This window comes from Triticum urartu, chromosome 3A (genome assembly GCF_056163025.1).
Source record: "Triticum urartu cultivar PI428250 chromosome 3A, HENAU_Tu73, whole genome shotgun sequence".
In the NCBI taxonomy this organism is placed as follows: domain Eukaryota; kingdom Viridiplantae; phylum Streptophyta; class Magnoliopsida; order Poales; family Poaceae; genus Triticum; species Triticum urartu.
Window position 1 is genome coordinate 4,688,307 of NC_141875.1, and position 19,956 is coordinate 4,708,262.

Genomic DNA, 19,956 nt, shown 5'->3' on the forward strand with positions numbered 1-19,956 from the left:
CACCATGATCTCCATGCGACAATGTAGGGGGCGACTCGTCAATTGCGAATCAAGTTATTTTTTTCTCCACCCCCTATTTGGCGGGCGCACCACTGTACAAGCTTTTTAATAGATATACATGATATTCTCGTGGATATGTATTTAGTGTCGGATCTTGTATTGAGTCCAAGAGGATGATCTTCTGGTTGTGGACAACAACTCCAACTATTTACTGTCTCTATCCCATACATTAGGTTTTTTTTAGTAAAAACAAACAAAATAGAGTCCAAGCCTCCTCTTACTCACCTCCCTCTTCTACGAACCTCCGGTCAATCCCATTCCCCCTACATATCTAGGAAGAGAATACCGTTCCTCCAGTAACCCCCAACTACCATGAAAACTCCCACCCGCCACCGACTTACACCTTGTCATTTGAATGATCAAAGATGTCACTGTAAAATCCCTATTTGTTGTGATGAAAATCCTGGTGAGTAAGTTTTAACGATCCCTAAAAACATTTTCGGTGACGGTGACCATCTGTAGCTGATGGGCTCCCAAGGCAGCCCCCCCCCCCCCCCCCCCTCCCTCCTCAGCACTTTTGGTGACCATTTGCTCTGGTTTTAGGTGACGCATGTTCACTATCACAAGATATGTACTTATTCGGTGACGATTTTCAGTGGCACGGAGTATCTTGGATGGGTTAATAAAGGAAATATAATAGAAAATTAGTGATTATATTTGTAGCTGAATTATTTTGTGGCATGTCCATTGTTAATAGACAAAAATTGCATGGAATAGGGATCGTTCAGTTCCCTTGTAAAGAAAGGAATTGGGAACATCCCCATATTGGCCTACGGAAAGACCAACGACCATGTCCCCGACGCGAGGACGGCACGGCGAAGCACAAGCGATTTCAGGTGTGATCCAGTTATTAACATACATCATAGCAAAAGTGTTTCGATCTGCTCGATTAGTTGACACACATTGTTATGCCAATAATGTTTTGCAGGCTATGGATCGAGATTGAATGACTAAATTAATCAAGCTTACCCCGCCATACATAAATCGTGTTAAGGAGTTTATGAAATTCACACGTGAACACAACAATGAAGGTGATTCAATCTTGTGCCATCTTGTGCTCATGCATCCAATGCCAGGATTTGATGCGGCATAATTCAAGGATAGTTAAGACTCACCTAAACAATGGTATGTCCAGTACCTATACAAGGTGGTTCGATCATGGTGAATCAATTAGTGATGGTGAAAGTCAAAAGAAGAATAACAATAAGGGTCTGTTTGGGAAAAGTAATATCAAAACTTTACCAAGAAATACTAGTACCATTCTTTCCCAATCGGTTACATGCTTAGTTTCTCATTTCGAGCAAACAAAGGACCAAATATAGTAAGAGAAGGCAAACACTCGTTGTTATATTTGACATATAAATTATATAGACAAATCCTTATCTAGCTTTCGTCTCAATCTTGTGTAAAGAGATACGCATCTCTGATCCCATGCAGCTTGGCAGCCACTTCCTGCATGCTGATGCGCTCACTTGGGGACGACCTGGTGCAACACAGCCCAATACTAATCACAGAAATGAGACTCTGCGCTCCATTTTTCTCGACAGCATCCATCGGAGTTTCCCGGCAGAGGTTCAGCTCCTGCAGCAGTTCTGGGTCAAGAATCTGCAGCACTTTATGGGGGAAGTTGATCTCTGCAAACTTTTCAATGCTCAATCCGTCCTTGAACATGGCATCCGTTGGCCTCCTTCGGATGAATACTTCAAGGAGGACGACTCCAAAGCTGTAAACATCCGCAGCAGTTGAAACCTGACTGCCCCCTGCACATTCTGTAGATCCAGCAAGATTTTAGTTCCGATTCATTTGCATGGGCGAATTGTCAATGTTCATATGAAGAAAGAAAAACCAATGCAAGGACGGACGGTACCTGGAGCAACATATCCTATGGTTCCCTTTATTGCAACCGAAGACGTCGAAGTTGATTCAGAAGACGATGTTGTGGTATGAATCGGCAACCTTGCCAGTCCGAAGTCCCCAACATGAGCTACCATATCATCGTCTAGGAGAATGTTGCTAGGTTTCAGATCACAATGAACAATACCCTCTTGGTGAAGGTACGCCACTGCATCTGATACATCTGCCACGATGCTCAACCTTTGAGCCAGTGAAATGCAGTTCGAATCTGAAGAGCTTTCGTCACCCCGAGCAGAGTGTAGAAATTTATGCAAGTCCCCTTGTGGCATGAACTCATAGACTAGTGCTTTGAAGTCGATTCCTCTAGGATCAATGCTAGAGCATGCAGTAAGGATATGGACTAGATTGCGGTGCCGCACGTTCCTCAAAGCATTGCATTCTGTGATGAAGCTTTTTTGTGCTCCCCTTGTCTCGAGAGCAAAGACCTTCACAGCAGCCACATTTCCATCTCGAAACAGTTTGGCTTTATATACCGAACTGTACCTTCCACTGCCGATTACGTTGGACAAGGAGAACCCTTCAGTTGCTTTGGCGATATCATCATAAGAAACTTTGGGAAATTTTCTACCAAAAGAAGGTAGAGACATCGATTCTCTCCTTTGTTTTTTCCTCCAGAAAAGTAGCATGGACACGAAACCGGCAAGTAGCACCATGCTAGCTAGTGGAATCATCACTTTGAAACATAGTGGCCAAGTGTGCTTGGACGGGCTTGAAATTGTAACAGGGCATGCAGGTAGGTGTAGCTCTAGGACTCCACCACAGAGCCCATGATTTCCGCCGATGCGTATGGCAGTTGTGTTCTTGAAGACACCTTCTTCTGGAACTTCACCATCAAGACGGTTGAATGACATATCTAGTTGTTGAAGGTATTTCAGAGCAGCAATGGACTTCGGTATGGATCCAGATAAGTGGTTGTGAGACACAGTAAGCACCTCCAAGTTGCTTATGTTTCCTAATGAAGTTGGAATTCTTCCACTAAGAGAATTCTGATCAAACTCGATGACTTCCAAACTTTCGCAGCCATCGAGTGTCTCAGGGATGACACCAGATAGGTTATTTGATGAAATTAGCAGATACAGCAGTTGCTTGGCATGTCCTATTTCTATAGGAAGTGCACCATCTAGTTTATTGGAATATAACCCAATTCGACTTATTGTAGGAATGTTGAAGATCTCTTTTGGTATGCTGCCATGAAGATTGTTGTTGGAAATGCTCAATTTTTCAAGGACCTTAAGGTTTCCCAAACTTGGGGGTATATTTCCATATAAATGGTTAGATTCTAGAAAGAGTTCTATCAGCTGAGATAAGTTTGCAAGGGATGATGGAATAACCCCTGTAAAGGAGTTGTTAGCTAGCTCTATTCCTTGTAAATTGTGCAGAGTTCCAAGCCATTCTGGCAAAACACCTGTAAACTGATTTTCTTCTAACCCTAATTTGAATAGGCCTCGCAGATTTGCTATGCCAGAAGGAAAACCTCCTGATAATTTATTTGTTCCCAAAAGGAGATTCTGAAGCTGATCAGAAAGGTTTCCCAATGAATTTGGTACATTTCCTTGTAGGTGATTCCCTTTCATTGAGAAACTCTGTAGCTCGGTGCAATTGGTTAAGCTGCTCATAAACTCCCATTCCTGCTTGTTACGAGCGTGGAAGTGGTTGAATTCAAGATTCAAGTAGGACAGTTTGTTAAGTTTGCCGATGGTACTATGTACTACACCAGTAAGATTATTACTTGACATGTCGACGTAGTGCAGCTCAGAACAATTTATCAATGAATAGGGAATATGCCCATGGAAGAAGTTGTCAGCCAATCCAAGAAGTTGGAGGTTAGGGAGATGGTTACCGAGGTAGGTTGGTACCTCCCCACCTAGATAATTGAAGGCAAGGCTAAGAACATTGAGAGCAGAAAGATTTAAGATGGCATGTGGGAACGTGCCCGTCAACTTATTGACAGCCCCTAATAGGACCTGCAGCTTGTGCAGCTTTGCGAAGTCATTTGGGATATTGCCCTCAATGTGATTAAACGTGAAAGTGATACCTCTTAGTGTTGTAATATTGGCAAGAGAAGAAGGGATGGTTCCAATGAGATCATTGCCAGAGAGGCGCAGCTCTTGCAGATGACTAGGTAAATTAGGAAATTTACCAGCTAGATTATTCCCAACCAGCCGAAGCATCATTAGGCTGGTTTGGAAAGATTAGGTATCCTTCCTTGCAATCTGTTAAAATTCAAGTAGATGGTTTGGAGGTTATGCATATGACCAAGGGATGGAGGGATCTCTCCGGAGAATGAATTATTTGGTAGGAATAGAGACTGTAGAAATGTAAGGTTTCCAAGAGAAGGAGATATTTGCCCTGCTAAACCTCGTTTTGTAAGATTGAGCGAAATAACACGAGGAGGGATGGTTGTCGTCCCACACGAGACACCTTCCCAGTGGCAGAAGTGGGTGCTATCGTTCCACGACATCAAGGCTTGTTGTGGGTCAAGCATGACCCCCTTCTTGAATTCAAGTAGCGACAGCCGATCGGTCTCGTTTCCATGCAAAGAACTACAGATCATGGTCTGCACACTGTAAGCCACCATGAGCACCATCACAAACTGTCGTGCTGTAGTGACCATCATGCATGGATGGCCAGGCATCTTTGCTCAACTGACCGTGGTTAACTATATGCAGAGATAAAAACAAGGAAGATTTTAGGTAGTAACCAACTAGGCGCTTAGCAGAATCCATTTGTGGTATGTGATGTACCTGGCAGCAGAGCAGATTATTTTGTTGCACTTGAGAGTTTCCTTCTTTGTGGAATCTGAATATGCTCAAAGTTCCTTCAGCAAGTACTATAACTATTGTCTTCCAGTCTGAGTAGCAATATTTCTTCAAACTCCTGCAATTTCATAAGACTTAATCAGTTGTTTTCCTATCACATATATGCTGGTTATTCATGAATTAATATGATGCTAAAAAAATACTACCTATATGTCTTTTTAGGGATTTCAATTTGGACTACATACGTATGTATATAGACATATTTTAGAGTGTAGATTCACTCATTTTGCTCCCTCTGTAGTCTATATTAGAATCTCTAAAAAAGACTTATATTTAGGAACGGAGGGAGTGCAAGGCGAAGTGACTGCGAGAAAACAGCATCGTGTAAATTCAGCATATGATACCTGACAAATCGGACGGTTTCTTTAAAATTCTTGCACGCAGGTATATTTAAGGAGCTTGCTAATGCACACACACAAAAATAAAATCCTCATAAAAGACTACTTACAATTACAAACACCTACTGCCGATGGAGAATATAGGCAGGGATCATTCCATCAGCCTTAAGCTAGGCTGCCATCATTCCATCAGCTAGCTTTTGGCATTTGGGCAACAGCTATAGGCAGGGATCTAAAATTAAACAGTGTGAGCATGTCATCCGATTTTCACAGCAAACAATACATTTCTCCTCCCCTTTACAGAAATGCTTCAGCAAATAAATGGTACAGTACCTGAGTATGCAAACTCACAGTGCCTGTGCACCTCTTCCTCTTGTATGAGGAAGAACGTCGTGCGCTTTGGTTGGAGAACAGAGGCAGCTTATACACTTTGGTCTCCAAGCATGAGCCTTATATAGGCATTTCGTCTGCCGACCTAAAAAACACTAGTTGATTCAGTCAACTTTAATCTATCGTTGAAAATGAAAGGGCCAGATAACCTCCAAAACAAAAAAACAGTATTGCTGCTATTATTGGAAATGGAAAGCGCCACGCGCCGGTAAAATTGACCAACTTCGATTTCAAGGATGACATGACAATGACATGGGGCCCTCCTTATCGTTAACTTTGTGGATCACTGACAATAGTTGAATTATACAATGTGTGCTTCACCCACTGTCCATGATGTGGCGCTGTAGTTGTAGTTGACAAAGAAAGATAAGATACTATCATATTCATAGCTCACTGAACGAGAAAATTTAACTGTAAATAGGTCTTCCATGTACACAATTTCACATTGAGAAGATACTGGTTGGTTTATGAAGGTGGTTCCTATTGCTCAGTTTTGCCACAGGAATCAGTGCGCCCATATAGTTTAAGCTTACACGCCTAGGGGAAATGCCCTTTGGTTCCAGGGAGGGACGACGGCGACTGACACTCCGATGAGTCAAATTCCCCGGCCTGCAAAACACTCCGATGAGTCAAATTCTCCGGCTGCAAAACACTCCGATGAGTCAAAATTCCCCGGCTGGGCAGGGACAACGGCGGCGACTGACGCTACAGGTCATCGCCCGCCCGCTGGAGACTGGCTGGTTTCACCAAAGCACGGACCATGCTCTGCTCTTCATTCTTGGCTGGAAAACACTCACCTGACCTCGCACCAGCCCATACAGCCCAACTATACGGCCCACAATTCCTTGAAATAAAACTACAGGGCCCACAAGCACAGATAATAGACACCAACCTACTGATTATCCTTATGAAAATCTCAGGGAAGAATTCCACAAAAACAGAACCAGGAGCCAGTGACAGGCAAAGCAGACAGCATGAAGTCAAGCAGAACCAGCATAGATAACAAGAGGTCTTATAGGCAGGTAAAGACAGCATCTCCAAGCTCCAGTTACATGGCATCCCTGATAAATTGATCCGGTACAAAACTACAGCAAACTTTTGTTGATTCACTCGAGCCAAAAAAAAAGAAGAAGAGACAGCTTCTGATCTTGGTTTCGACAAGCTCCAAGAACTCTAGGACAGTTTCTGCTACCAGCTACAAAGGGGCTGCGGAAGGATAGGTCGCGACAACACTACTCTTCCTTGATGGCGCCCTTGTCGCTGACGTAGATTCCGTCCAGGAACTTCCTGATGTCCTTGTTCTTCACGTGGCATTTCTGGTTAAGGAAAACGAAACAATGGTTGGTCAGGATGGGGATGATCGGTGGTGTAGGATCAATATAGGGAACCACATGCTGCCAGTGCAACGCCAGTAAATGTTATGCATTTGATCAATATAGGGAACCACATGCTGCCAGTGCAACGCCAGTAAATGTTATGCATTTGTCGTGTACCAAAAATACATGGATATTCTTCTATTCTATAGCTCATCTTCCAGGTTAGGTTAGGCTATGCACTTGTCACGCCTAAACTAGAAAAGATGCATCAACACTCAAAGAGTGCGTTAGAGTGGAAAATACAATCGTTCCACGGTATGCTACAACACCTACATGACTACAACTAATTGTGATACAGAAAATTCTGGCAGTACCATACAATCTCATTCAGAGATAGGCCTAACAGGTAAAATGACGCAACTTATGATGCGGGTTTTCAGTATGAGCATAGGCAAGGGCTCTAACCTGGTTGATCAGGGCAGCAGAGCGAGAGACGAGCTCGATGTCGTTGCCATCCAGGACAATCTCATCCTTGACCTTCTCAGACCGCAGGATCGTCACACCATCAAGCATGTCAACTTTCCTTACCTGTTCAACAAAAGGGGGGATCTCGGTACATTTTAAACATGGCTCAAGCAACAGGCACAAAAGCGTCAAAACAGATAAAGCTATACAGGACACCACAAACACACGATGCCAAAAGCGGCAATTGATTCTAGAGTATACCAGAATCAGATCAGCTGAACATAACAGCACTATGAACCCAATTACGATATGGAAAATGGCACCACTACAACAGTAGTGCTAGAGACCCCTGTTCTAGGAATACCAGCATGGAGTGATCAAACATCTCAAGTAAGTTTGTGATCACTGCATCAGTCTCAAACATCTGTGATCCCAACCCGCTGTGAACAGATTGCATTAGCATAAGCAGGGCATTTTAAGACCCTAAGAACTCACAACAGCCAATCATTTCTAAGCAGAGTTCCCCAAGCTACACCAGTGTCATGGTAGGTAAAAAGATACACAGATCACATACACAGAATGATATATGAACAGAGATTTTACTGCCCAGAAATAACTCACAATTCATCACCAATCACTAATAAACCAGGCATCTGTTGAATGGAACACTACACTATCAGGCAATTAGCTAGCTTACAGATCTAATTGTTTGGTCAAGAAAAAAAGATACCTTCTTCTCGCCGAGGAAGTTCCTGATCTCGATGCCGCGGTTGGCGGCGGTGATGGAGGCGTTGATGGGGAAGTGAGCGTAGACGAAGCGCATCTTGTAGCGGAAGCCCTTGGTGACGCCGGTGATGAGGTTCTGGACGTGGGAGATGGCGGTGCGGATGGCGGCCATGGTCTTGCGGGTGCCGAACCAGGCGTCCACCTTGAGCTTCCGCCCGCCCTCCTGCAGCTGGAAGTCGAGGTTGAGGTGCTTGAAGTTGCGGGTCAGCGTCCCCCGCGGCCCCGTCACCGAGATCATCTTCGCCGACACCTTCACCGTCACCTCCTCCGGGATCTCCATCGTCTCCGACGCCAAGATCGTCTTCATCTTCGGTCGACGCTGCTTCTTCCTCCTCCTCCTCTGACGGTGGTGCGGCGGCGGTGCTGGGCTGTGCTGTGCGGACGGCGGCGGCGGCGGCGCGTCTGGCAAGGTGAGATCTTTTATAGCTGGCGTCGCTAGGGTTTTCTCTCTGTGGGCTGTGGGCTGTGGGCTGTGGGCTGTGGCCCTGGTTTGGGTGGCCCTGGTTTGGCCCAGTACTCCTCTTTTATTCTTGATCCCAGTTACGACACCTGACAACATGTGTGTGAATCAATCTGCGCTGGCCCTGGCCCAACATCAGTTACTCTTCTTCTTCTTCTTCTTCTTCTTCTTCTTCTTCTACAGAATATATGTTAATATCACCAAGGTCGTCTTGGTCTACTGTTATGGAGTATTTAACCAAAAACTACCACATTTGCCGGAAACGTGACAGAAAACTACCACTCTACGTTTTTGTGCGAAAAACTACCAAATTTTTGCTAAGCCGTGGCAAAAAACTACCAACTCGCGTAATCGCTCGCTTCGCCCGCGCTAACCCCTATTCTGACCGGTTGGGCCCGCCAACAGTTGCCACGCGGGCTAACTGACGCCCGGCGCGGCGGACGGCCGTTAACGGCCCATCCCCTGTCAGAACGGCCGTCGTCGGTCGGGTCAATAAGTGAGAGCAAGCGAGCTCAGCCACTAGCTCATTCTCTTCCTCCTCGCTCGCTCTCACTCGTCCTCATCCTCTCCCCTCTCCCTGGTGCTCTGAGCTAGGTCAGCCTGTCGCCGTCGCCGCCGCGGCCATTGCTGCCGGTAGAAGTTGAGGATGCCATCCTGGAATGACGAGGAGAGCTCGGACGAGGACATCAACATGGTTTCAATGGATCCTCAGCTCTTTGTAAGTGCATAATGGTGGAACAGAGTTAGGGTTAGGGTTAGTTCATCCAAGTTGGAGATTCCAAGTTGCTTTAGGTTTGATTCGAAGTTTCTTTTGCAGGAAACCCCTGACAGTGTGGTGGAACCATCTTTCTGTGGTTCTTACACTGAATCTGAGCCGACGTGCATGATGCATCATCAGAGGCCGAAGAAGATGGTGGCTTTTGAAGGTGCTTTGACTGGGAGGCGATTCCTGGGTTGTCCTGTGCAGCAGGTATTAAATCTTGTTTTGCTGGTGGAGATGTGTGGTGCAGCATGTGGTGCAGAGATGTGTGATGTGCAGAGATGTGTGTTGTAGTTAACTGAATTCAATACATGACTGAACCTTAGAACACCTACATGCAGAGATCTTTAGTGTACTGTGAACTGAATGTATTAGTTAGGTGTTTACTGAATATAGCTGTTACCTAAAAAAGAACAGAGTTAAATGAATTTATATCTACTGCTAAATATAGCTGTTAACTGAATTTATGTCTGATGCTAATTCAGAGAGCATATTGATGTAGGTGTGAACTTTGGTTATCTGTACTAAGTTTGTTACTAAGTGATTTGTGCTTAATTATAAATAATTGCTTCTGTAGGATGTAGGTGTGAACTGTGGGGTTGTGGAGTGGGTGGATGGTCCTTGGCCAGAGATTCTACAAAGGTGCCTAACAAGGATTTGGGACATGTACCATGAGCAGAACTTGGGGAGGGTGCAGGACAAACAAGCCCATGAGAAAGAGGTGGCCAAGCTACAGAAGGAAATTGATTTCCTGTCAAACAACTACAGCCAGTTGGTGGAAGATTTATCCAAGCTTTTTGACTATCAAGATGGCAAGATGTCTCATGACATGGACTTTACCAGTCAGGCAATCAATGATCTAAATGCAAAGAAGAAACAACTTGAGGATCAAGCAAAGATTGAGATAAGTATGGAAAAGATGAAGCTTGCCAAGGAGCAAAGGTGCATTCTTCAAAGCCAAGCAGATATCATTCAGAACATGAGGAAGGCCATGAAGGAAGTGGAGGGGGACAGGGACCTACTTAAGAAAGAGAAGAAGAAGCTGGAGTATCTGATTGCTGATCTGGTCAATGCTGGGCATGCCAGCAAAGATAAGCTGGAGAGGATCAAGGCAATTATGAATGAGTGAAGTGCTTGGTGTGTGGGTTAAGTAATTAGTAGGCCTATATATATAGCTGGCCTTGGAATGTCATGCATGTTAGGTGTATATTTTGGGAAAGTTTTATGTGCTTTCAGAATGGTATGAGGGAGGGAGGTACTCTTATGGTTTAAGAACTAATTGGTTTTATCTATGATGTAATGACTTTTATGTTAAGACCTACTATGCTAAGTGAGTACTCATGCTAAGTTAATTAAGTAAGAATGTTTTATCTATGATGAGTCTGTTTTACTCTGCATATATCATGTGTGGATAACTGACAGTAGTGACATAGTTGGAAGTAGAAAGCAGCAAGTAACATATATAGCAGAGTGCAAGTAGCTTAGATAGTGTGACAAATAACTTAACATATGTAGCAAGTAGCAACTAACATATATAGATAATCTGACATAGATAGATAGTACTACCATTCATAGTCTGACATAGATAGCAACTAGTAGTAGATAGTGCCTGACATAGATAGCAAGTAGATAGTGCTGACGAAACTGAGCCTAGGAACTTACTGAACTTATGAAAGTCCAGGACTGACGAAACTGAATTTTTTTGCACTGAACTAACTGAAGGCAGCACTTCACTCCTCCTTCTTCAGCATCTTCAGGCGCTGGGAGCGGCGCACTGCAGTCACGGCCGCCCTCTTCTTCTTGCCCACCACATCTTCCTCGCCGCCATCTTGTTCTTGCTTCACCACGACGCCGTCTGGGAGATCGACCTCCGGCAGCGCATCCACGTGGATTGGGAGGTTCCTGTCCCCCTCCACGGCGTCGAGGACGGGAGCCAGCAGCTGCACTTCAGGCTCGTCGTCGGAGAGGACGACGACCTCATCCACCTCGTCAGATTCGTCAGACGACTCGTCCTCATCATCTTCACTGGACTCGTCGTCTGAAGACTCGCCGTCAGAGTCGTCAGAGGGGCCAAGGACCCATGGATTGCGCCTGTCCCAGTAGGCGTTGTTGATTGGGGCTGGGAGCGCGAGGACGGCGTCGGTGACGTGGTCCGCGGCGGCCGGCGGCGTGGTGGATGAGCGGTACATCCACCATCGGGGGCGTTGCCTGGGGTCGGGGGAGCGCTGCACCTCGCGCATCGCCCACAGCAGAAGGGACGGCGGCGGGATGGTGCGGCCGGCAGGGAAGGCGCGCTGCTTTTCAGCAGCTGTCATCACCTTCACGAGGCCGCGGGTGTGGTTCCTCATCATCGCTAGACTGGGGAACCAGCGCGCGATCTCCCTGTACTGCGCGCGCATCTCCTGGTTCTTGCCGGCGAGAGCTTCGATGGCCAGCTGCCAGTCCATGGCGACGGCGGTGGCGGTGGTTGTTGGCGGCGATTTCGACAGGAGAGAGGGGGAAGCGGAGTGGGCGGTGCGAGCGGCGAGTGGGCGAGTGAGCAGAGAGCGTGGTGGGTGGACACGTAATAAACTCGTAGAATCCGAAACGGCTGAGTGAGCAGATGGCGGCTGCAGCGCACGCTGAACAGACGACGTGGTGGGCAACATATAATAAGTTTGGCCGATGTTATGCAAACAAATCACTAGCACTAGCCCATTGGTATTGAACGCATGGTTACAACCAACTGGTCCTGGGTTCGAGCCCAGGCCAGACATTTTTTGTGCATATTTTTTTTTCTAAAATGAATTTGGCAGTCACTTCTGAACTGTAGAAAGGGCAAAGTAAAACAAAAAAACAAATTAAAACATGCACCTAAACTGCACAAATGGCAAAGTAAAACAAATAAAACAAACTTAACCCATACATTCAACATTGCACATTGCACACAAGTTCACATGTCTGAATTTAAGCAGTCTAGTAGCAGAGCACAAACTTAGTACCATACAATCAAACTAAGTAGCAGAACACATTGCCACAAATTTAAGCAGTCTAGTAGCAGAGTTTCAATGGTTTCCACTAGCACTAAAATATAGTGCAAACTTGCTAGGGGGTTTCCTCTTCCTCTTGCCTGCTAATATCCCTGATTCTACAGTGGATGCTCTTGGTGCATTGAATGTTCTTGTTGATGCTGATCCTCTTGGAGCTCTTGTTGATGCTGATCCTGTTGGAGGTGCTGGTGAAGACCTGGCTGCTCCTGCAGAAACAGTTGATGCTGAAGCTCTCTTATCTGCTGCTGTTTTTCTGTTCCTCACTGCTTTAGGAGGTGGAGTAGATGAGGCTGGCCTCTGTGAAGTTTGGTGTTGATGTGGTGGTTCTGGAGGTGGGTGACTAGCACTAGAGGAACCCCTAAAAATTTCTCTATTCTCCTGCATGACAGAATTAAGATAGTTAGTACATAATTAAACAACTATTAACTAAACAAAGAATGCAACATTTTTAAATGACCTGGTGTAAGTTCTTTCTCATCTGAAGACTTGGGTTTAGAGCTTTCCCACAGTAAGTAAATCTATGGCCCTGTAGACCACAATTGCTGCATGTAATTGTTCCCATCCTGCTTGTGTCTTTTGGTGCAGGCACCTCAAACTGGCCCTTTCTCCTAGCTGTTTGTTTCTTCCCTGCTTTTTCTTTGAACACTGGTGGCTCAATATCCTGAGTATGGGTGTCAGGCCAGAATCCAGGACCAGGGACAGGGTACACTATGTCTTTGTATGCTTCAATATATAGTGGTTTTTTGAAAAATTCATGCACATAGTCCTCTGGGTGCATGTGAATCTTGCTCATTGCTGCTATTGCATGACTGCATGTCACACCTGTCATGTCCCACCTCCTGCAGTCACATGAGTTAGTAGCTAGGTTGACACAGTACTGATTTTCCTTACTAGACACTTGCCAAATGTCAGGACCAGCCTTATGTGCCTCACAAAATTTGGCATACTTCTTATTCTCCTCTAGTATCTTTGAATAGTTGGGTGTGATCATCCACCTGCTGTTCTCTGTTTTTTCCCTGATCTTCTGCCTTTTGATCATTTGCTTAGTCCTTATTCCTTCAAACATAGTTCTAATTGGTTTGGCCCTAACATCAAGGATCATTTTGTTGAAAACCTCACTCAGGTTGTTCACAACAAGATCAGTTTTGCAATTGTAATCCATTGAAGACCTACACCAAGTCTCCTTTGGAATTTTTGAAAGCCACTTCCAGGCATCCTCACACTCTGCTTTAAGCTCTGCCATTGCTAATTCATGACCATGTTTGGTGAATGAGTAGCTAGCCTTATCTACTAGCTTTTTTAGTTCTGCTCCTCTGAAACCAGCTGACTGAAAATTTGCATAGATGTGCCTGAGGCAGTATCTCTGAGGGGAATCAGAGAACACCTCATTTATAGCCTTAAGAAGATCCTGATTGTAAATTAATAACCATGGTCATGAACAAAAAACAAATAAAGCTAGTAATAACTATATTTATGTGAACTACTGGCTTGCATACCTTTTGCCTGTCAGAAATAATGGTGTAGGTTCCAAATTTGCTTCCACTTCCAATGCAACATCTTAGCTGGGTTAAGAACCATGTCCAACTTTCTGAATCTTCCTTATCAACCACACCAAAGGCTATGGGGTAGATGTTGTTGTTGCCATCTCTTCCTGTGGCTGCAAGAATTTGCTGTCCAGTGGTTAGCTTGATGAAGCAACCATCAAGCCCTGCATCCATACCCAAATTAGCTACCAAAAAATTACAACAAGATATTTTGAACAAAATGCAGTTATATATTTACCTATAAAGGGCCTGCAACCATTAAGAAATCCTTGCTTTGATGCATGCAAGCAGTAGAACATGTACTTAAATCTAGGAGTTGGGGCAGGGTTTTCTGGGTCCTCAAATGTTGTAACTACACACCTGCTACCAGGGTTTGTGTCAAGAACTGCTTGTAGGTAGTCCCTCAGTCTATAGTACTGCTCCTTCTGGTCACCTTGTACAACCTTAATAGCCTTCCTCCTTGCCCTATAGGCCACACTCTTTGATACATCAACTGAAAACTTGACTTTGCTGTTTTTAATAAGTGAATCCACAGGTGCTCTAGGATCTGCTCTAAGAGATGGCTCAACTTCTTTGGAAAGCCACTTAGTAGTAACTTTTGTGTTCTCTGCTGATGCTGGACAAGTGTGCTCCATGTTACACTTCTTAATGCAAAATGTTCTTTCATGAGCTATCCTGGAGGCACAGATGTAAAATTCACATCCATGCTCTCTCTGTGGACACCAAACAATAATTCTTGTTGGAGTGTTCCTGTGGTAGTGAGAAGACCTCAAAGTCCTTATATGAAAATCTCTTAATGCTTCTCTGAACTGGTAAATAGAATCAAAACACAAGCTCTTGCACAAGAGTAAATGTGAATTGGGAATTGAAGGGTCAAAATATACTCTTTCCTTCATCTTTTTCTTACTACTCTTTGTCTTTGCCTTCTTCATGATGTATGGTAGTTCAACTTCATCTTCTTCTTCCTCATCACTTATGCCTGGATCACCAGCTAAACAAAACTCATCTGCTTCAGGAAACCAATCTTCAAAACATTTTTTCTCTACCTCATTGTGACATCTGCTAGTTGGCCCAGGGTTCTTCACATGTTTCACAATAGCAGTACTTTGCAATGGTGTTTCCTCTTCAGAGGCACACTCTATTTCCATTTGTTGAACAGCTTCAGCACTACCATCTGAATGAACTGAATCATCAGAACAAAATTCAGACACTTCAGTGTCTCCTTCAAAGTGGTTCAAATCTGCCTCTCTTTGAATCCTGCTCCTCTCAAGCTGAGCCTTTCTATCATCTATCTCATTCTGAAACTCAGATTGCTCCACAACCTTTTGCACACAACTCTCTTGAGTGTTCATGTAATTCTGAATAGCCTGTGTACTTATTGCAGGTTCAACATCTCTCACAACCCTTATGTTCACAACATTGACATGATTAAAAAACTCCAACATTTCATGAACACTAGATTCATTACCTAAATACTTTACTCTTTCAGATCCAATTTCCTCCTCCTTCGCATAGTACATGTAATCACTCTGCCCATACCCTTCACTAGCAATGAGTGATTGTAGAGTAACAAAAGATATATCTGACTCATATATAACCCTTTTCACAGGGTTACTTCCTTCTAAATGAAACCATATCTCCCACTTCTTGTCAGCAAAACTGCAGAAATAGGTGCTCATGAATTCAATTGAAAATGACAGAGCTACAAATGCAATACAGTTTACTACACATGTCCAACAAGCTCTAACAAACACATATTACTAATTTGCCAGATTGAAGCAGCTAACCAATTCATGAGCAGCTAACCTGTTTGGCAGATTGAAGCAGCTAACCTAGCAGATGATATTTTTCATACCTGCAACCCATTGGCGATGACTGGGTGAGCTGTGCCTCCTGCTGCTGCGAGCCGGCCTGCGTCGAGAAGCTGGTGCTCCCCAACCAATTGTCGACTGAGCCCGCAGCGTCCAAACTTGTGCCACCGCCGCCTGCGTCGCCGCCGCCGCCGCCACCACCCATATCGCCGACGCCCCCCTCCGGAACCACCGCCGCCATCGTTGCCGCCGCCGCCACCTAGTTCAGAGAGAGGGAGAGGACGGAGAGAGTGCAGCGAGAGGGGAAAGGGTCAGATCTTGACCCGCACCCGACCGACGGCGGCCGTTCCGACAGGGGACGGGCCGTTAACGGCCGTCCGCGCGCGCCGGGCGTCAGTTAGCCCGCGTGGCAACTGTTGGCGGGCCCAACCGGTCAGAATAGGGGTTAGCGCGGGCGAAGCGAGCGATTACGCGAGTTGGTAGTTTTTTGTCACGGCTTAGGAAAAATTTGGTAGTTTTTCGCACAAAAACGTAGAGTGGTAGTTTTCTGTCACGTTTCCGGCAAATGTGGTAGTTTTTGGTTAAATACTCACTGTTATGTTAATGCGACCAAGATGCATGTGTTAATGTCTGTCTGCCTAGATACTTGGCGGGATTGCCGATCTCCGTCGTAGCACAAGTTTACTAATGCGGCTATTCGGTGAGTTGTTTCTCTCCTGATATTTGGAGCTACTTCAACAGTTGAATTTCAATCTTCCCCATTTGTAAGTGCTTGAAGTTGCGGGTCAGCATTCCAAGCGGCCCCGTCACCATGATCATCTTCGTCGACACCTTCACGTTGTCCTCCTCCAGGATCTTCATCGTCTCCGACGTCATAATGGTCTTCCTCTTTGCTTGACGCTCCTCTTCCTCCTCAGCAGCGGTGGAGTGGTGTGGCGGTTGTGTTGGGCTATGCGGGCGGCGGCGGTGGAGTGGTGTGGCGGTTGTGCTGGGTGGAATGTACGGGCGGCAACAATGGCACGCAAGGTGAATAGATATCTACTATTCCCTCCGTTCCAAATTAGCTGACTCAAATTTGTCTAGATACAGATATATCTAGACATGTTTTAGTTTTAGATACATCCGTATCTAAATAAATCCAAGTCAACTAATTTGGAATGAAGGGAGTATATCTAAGTAATTAGCCCCCACTACTAGATTTCTCTAAACATGCGTGCTTCCACATCACCTTAATTATTTGTAACCACCCGATCAAAATCGTGTGACATTAGAAGTCATGCATGCACTCGTGGGTTATACTTCTTGCATTAATCTATCCATTAATCCATGCAAACCATACCACCTCATTAAATCATGCATGTATTTTTCTAGGGGAATCAGGTCATGCATGGCAGTCATAATTATTATTTTTCATTTTTTTTGTATGTGGACATGAACGATGTATGTGTTGGACGCTTGGAGCAAAAGTATATAGTTTGCGTTCCATATTTTTATTAAAAGATGGTCAATTTAAAATGTTTTCTCTTTTTATACACATTTTATCACATGCTTTGTATGTTTAATTGTTTTTAAAACATAAACTAAGAGCATTTTCACATTTGTATTTTAATTAGTTTGAGTTATTTTTTAGCACTTATTTGATGCGTTTGTTTTAACATGGTTCCGGCAGCAATGCGCGGGGCATCGTCTAGTTCATATAACATGGCGTCACTACGGTTTTGTCTCGCAGGAGAGGGAATTGGTGGTCATGGGCTAGAAGTAGGCCCATTTAGAACCAAACGTCCTTTTTATTTCTTTGCTTCATCTCGCAAAATCACTAATTGAGGAGTACCTCTTTCAAAGATTACTCCCACCTTCTCAGGTTGCAACAAGTGACACACTGCATGTGCGCCACTTGTTGTAACATGTGAGTTCTTTTTTTCATAGATTTATTTATTCAAAACGTTTTATCTCTTAAACCGCGGTCCAAATCTCAAACTATTTTCACCATGGATTCCTCGTGTCGAGGTTTTGAAAATTAAATCTCATGTTCATAGGTTTTGATGAACTTTTTTCACAAAAAAACTGGAAAAACACGAAGGGCGAACACGTTTCTTTACCTTTGCAAAAGAGGTATAGGGCCAGTTCTTTTGGGCGATTCTACCGGAATCGCCCCCTCCCCAGCTTCTCCCAGAATCGCCACTTCATATGTTTTTTACAATCCTAGCTAATTAGACCTTAACTAGGTAGGATTGTAAAAAATATATGGAGTGACGATTCTGGAAGAAGCTGGGGAGGGGGGCGATTCTGGGAGAATCGCCGAAAAGAACTGGCCCATAGTTGTGTCTCTCGCGGAATCAAATCCGTGACTAGCCGAAGGAAAACAAAAAAAACACATTTTTTCGTTTTCAAGAGGCATGGGCGTACCCCTAATGAAAGCAAATCCATACCTCTCACGGAAGGAAAGAACGTGTTTTTCTCGTCTCCGAGAGGCACGGCCATGCTTCTCGCGAAAGGAAAAAAGAAATGTGTTTTCCCGTTTCAGAGAGGCATGGTCGTGCCTCTTGTGGAAGACAAAAAACATGTTTTTCGCAAGAAAAAGAATTTAAATTTTGTTTCATTCAAAAGCTAAGAAAGACCGATGAAAAAACAAAAAAGACGAAAACCCCCAGAAAAAAACGTCTGAAAAGCTGAAAACGCATACGAACAAATAAAAAAAATCTAAAGGGAGCGGCCAGAGCGTGACATGTAGCGGCGGCTGAGAGTGCGCCAAGTCCAAGTGGTCGTTTGGAAGCTTCCGAAGGTGCGTTTTTCAACTAGTTGCTCCCTTCATCTCGTTTTAAACTTTATAACATTACGTAGATCAATCTGCTACAACCCAACAACATTTACTGTCTCTTTTCTTTTGTAATAAAAAGACCCGTAAATCCGGCAGATCCAGCGGAAAGATAACTGACCCAGTATGTGGCAGCGCGTGCTGCCGTTCGCTAGTTCGTTTTTCTATTCATTTTTTCTGTTATTTTTCGATTTTTCTTTTTTGGTTGTTTCATGTTTTTGGGGTTTTTTTGTTTGTTGATTTTTTCCTATCCGTTTTTCCATTCCTTTTCTTTATTTTCTTTCCCTTTTTCTTTCATTAATACATGGTGAACAATTTTTAATACATGGTGTACAAATTTTTCATTTTCTAGAATTTTGATCTTCATTTCAATATTGGAAAACAATTAGAAATTCTAAAACTTGTTCCAGATTAATTTTTTTACATATTTCAAATTTTCTTCATGTTTCAAAAAAGTGTGCATAATTTCAAAAAATATTCATGTTTTAGAAATTTTTAATGTTTTTCCAAATTTCTTCAATTTTATCTTGCTTGTCTTCTGCTATTTTTTTGTTTTCTATTTTTTTCTCAAAAATTTGAAGAAACGTCCGTGATTTCATAGAATATTTTTACAATTCAAAAAATAGTCGCTAAATTTGAAAAAAATCGTATTTTTAAATTTTGTTTAGATTTCAAAACATATTTTCGTTTAAAAAAATTAAATAGTAAAAAATGTCGTGTTTTCAAATTTTGTTCATTGTTTAAAAAATGTTCTCATTTAAGATTTGTTCACAATTTCAAGAAATGCTCATATTTTGGAAAAGAAACTGATTTTTTAGTTTTCTTTACTTTTTAAAAAATATGTTTTATATTTTCTTCGAATTTTGGAATTAGATCATAATTTAAACTATATTCGCTTTTCAAAAGAGAAAAGTATTTTCAATTTCCCAAGAAATGGTAAAAAAAATCAATTTTTTTGGATCTGCTGCTCCGTTAGTTCTTAAATGTTCATGTGGCTCAAGTGGTAAGGAACACCTACTCTCTAGCATGGGGTTGTGATTCCGATACAACATTCTTTTTTGGATCAGTTTTGGGAACCTTTCATGATTTTTTGGCTGGTTTCTTAGTGGTTTTTTGTGATGAGTTTTTACAGCCTTTTTTGCTTTTTTTTCCTTTTCTTCGTTCTTATTTTTGCATCAACTATTTTTAGATTTGTGAACTATTTTAAAAATTACTTTCAAATTCATGAACTTCTTGTAGAGGGGAAAGACAAACCATCAATATTTGTGAGGGGCCGGGGGGGGGGGGGGGGGGTGGATGGAGAAGGCTAAAAAATTCCATCCAAGGCTTCCATTGATTCAGGGGGTTGGTGTGTGTGTGTGGGGGGGGGGAGGCATTGCCCCCCTCATCTTAACACGTACCTCTGGCTTCACTAATATCTATATCAATTGCTATTCATCTGTTTACTAT

General features: G+C 43.6%; 4 protein-coding genes across 4 annotated transcripts; 1 reads left to right on the top strand and 3 right to left on the bottom strand.

The window, feature by feature from the left end:
- Nucleotides 1–1,258: 1,258 nt before the first annotated feature.
- LOC125542250 (uncharacterized) lies at nt 1,259–4,300 on the bottom strand. Its single transcript, XM_048705210.2, has 2 exons — nt 1,928–4,300; nt 1,259–1,829 (listed from the first exon to the last, which is right to left on the bottom strand). The coding sequence occupies exons 1-2, from the start codon at nt 4,146–4,148 to the stop codon at nt 1,456–1,458; spliced, it is 2,595 nt and encodes an 864-aa protein (XP_048561167.2). The 5' UTR covers nt 4,149–4,300; the 3' UTR covers nt 1,259–1,455.
- A 2,196-nt stretch (nt 4,301–6,496) lies between these two features.
- Nucleotides 6,497–8,503, bottom strand: LOC125542249 (large ribosomal subunit protein uL6). Its single transcript, XM_048705207.2, has 3 exons — nt 8,033–8,503; nt 7,303–7,425; nt 6,497–6,837 (listed from the first exon to the last, which is right to left on the bottom strand). Exons 1-3 carry the CDS (start codon nt 8,393–8,395, stop codon nt 6,754–6,756), a joined length of 570 nt encoding a protein of 189 aa, XP_048561164.1. The 5' UTR covers nt 8,396–8,503; the 3' UTR covers nt 6,497–6,753.
- Nucleotides 8,504–9,158: 655 nt separating this feature from the next.
- Nucleotides 9,159–10,554, top strand: LOC147977579 (uncharacterized). Its single transcript, XM_087516392.1, has 3 exons — nt 9,159–9,266; nt 9,366–9,518; nt 9,886–10,554. Exons 1-3 carry the CDS (start codon nt 9,195–9,197, stop codon nt 10,435–10,437), a joined length of 777 nt encoding a protein of 258 aa, XP_087372518.1. The 5' UTR covers nt 9,159–9,194; the 3' UTR covers nt 10,438–10,554.
- Nucleotides 10,555–12,352: 1,798 nt separating this feature from the next.
- Nucleotides 12,353–14,813, bottom strand: LOC147977580 (uncharacterized). The gene is made up of 4 exons (XM_087514482.1): nt 14,120–14,813; nt 13,834–14,045; nt 12,795–13,745; nt 12,353–12,715 (listed from the first exon to the last, which is right to left on the bottom strand). Exons 1-4 carry the CDS (start codon nt 14,811–14,813, stop codon nt 12,353–12,355), a joined length of 2,220 nt encoding a protein of 739 aa, XP_087370608.1.
- Between the last annotated feature and the right edge of the window lie 5,143 nt (nt 14,814–19,956).

Excerpts from the sequence above, each read along its gene's own strand:
- LOC147977579 (XM_087516392.1), top strand. The coding sequence starts at position 9,195 with ATGCCATCCTGGAATGACGAGGAGAGCTCGGACGAGGACATCAACATG. Across the intron at positions 9,267-9,365 it reads CAATGGATCCTCAGCTCTTT|GAAACCCCTGACAGTGTGGT; the intron begins GTAAGTGCATAA and ends TTTCTTTTGCAG. Across the intron at positions 9,519-9,885 it reads TGGGTTGTCCTGTGCAGCAG|GATGTAGGTGTGAACTGTGG; the intron begins GTATTAAATCTT and ends TTGCTTCTGTAG.
- LOC147977580 (XM_087514482.1), bottom strand. The coding sequence starts at position 14,813 with ATGAAGAAGGCAAAGACAAAGAGTAGTAAGAAAAAGATGAAGGAAAGA. Across the intron at positions 14,046-14,119 it reads TGGTTGCAGGCCCTTTATAG|GGCTTGATGGTTGCTTCATC; the intron begins GTAAATATATAA and ends GTATGGATGCAG. Across the intron at positions 13,746-13,833 it reads TTATTTCTGACAGGCAAAAG|GATCTTCTTAAGGCTATAAA; the intron begins GTATGCAAGCCA and ends ATTTACAATCAG.
- LOC125542250 (XM_048705210.2), bottom strand. The coding sequence starts at position 4,148 with ATGATGCTTCGGCTGGTTGGGAATAATCTAGCTGGTAAATTTCCTAAT. Across the intron at positions 1,830-1,927 it reads CATAGGATATGTTGCTCCAG|AATGTGCAGGGGGCAGTCAG; the intron begins GTACCGTCCGTC and ends CTGGATCTACAG.
- LOC125542249 (XM_048705207.2), bottom strand. The coding sequence starts at position 8,395 with ATGAAGACGATCTTGGCGTCGGAGACGATGGAGATCCCGGAGGAGGTG. Across the intron at positions 7,426-8,032 it reads ACTTCCTCGGCGAGAAGAAG|GTAAGGAAAGTTGACATGCT; the intron begins GTATCTTTTTTT and ends TTTGTTGAACAG. Across the intron at positions 6,838-7,302 it reads CTGCTGCCCTGATCAACCAG|AAATGCCACGTGAAGAACAA; the intron begins GTTAGAGCCCTT and ends TTCCTTAACCAG.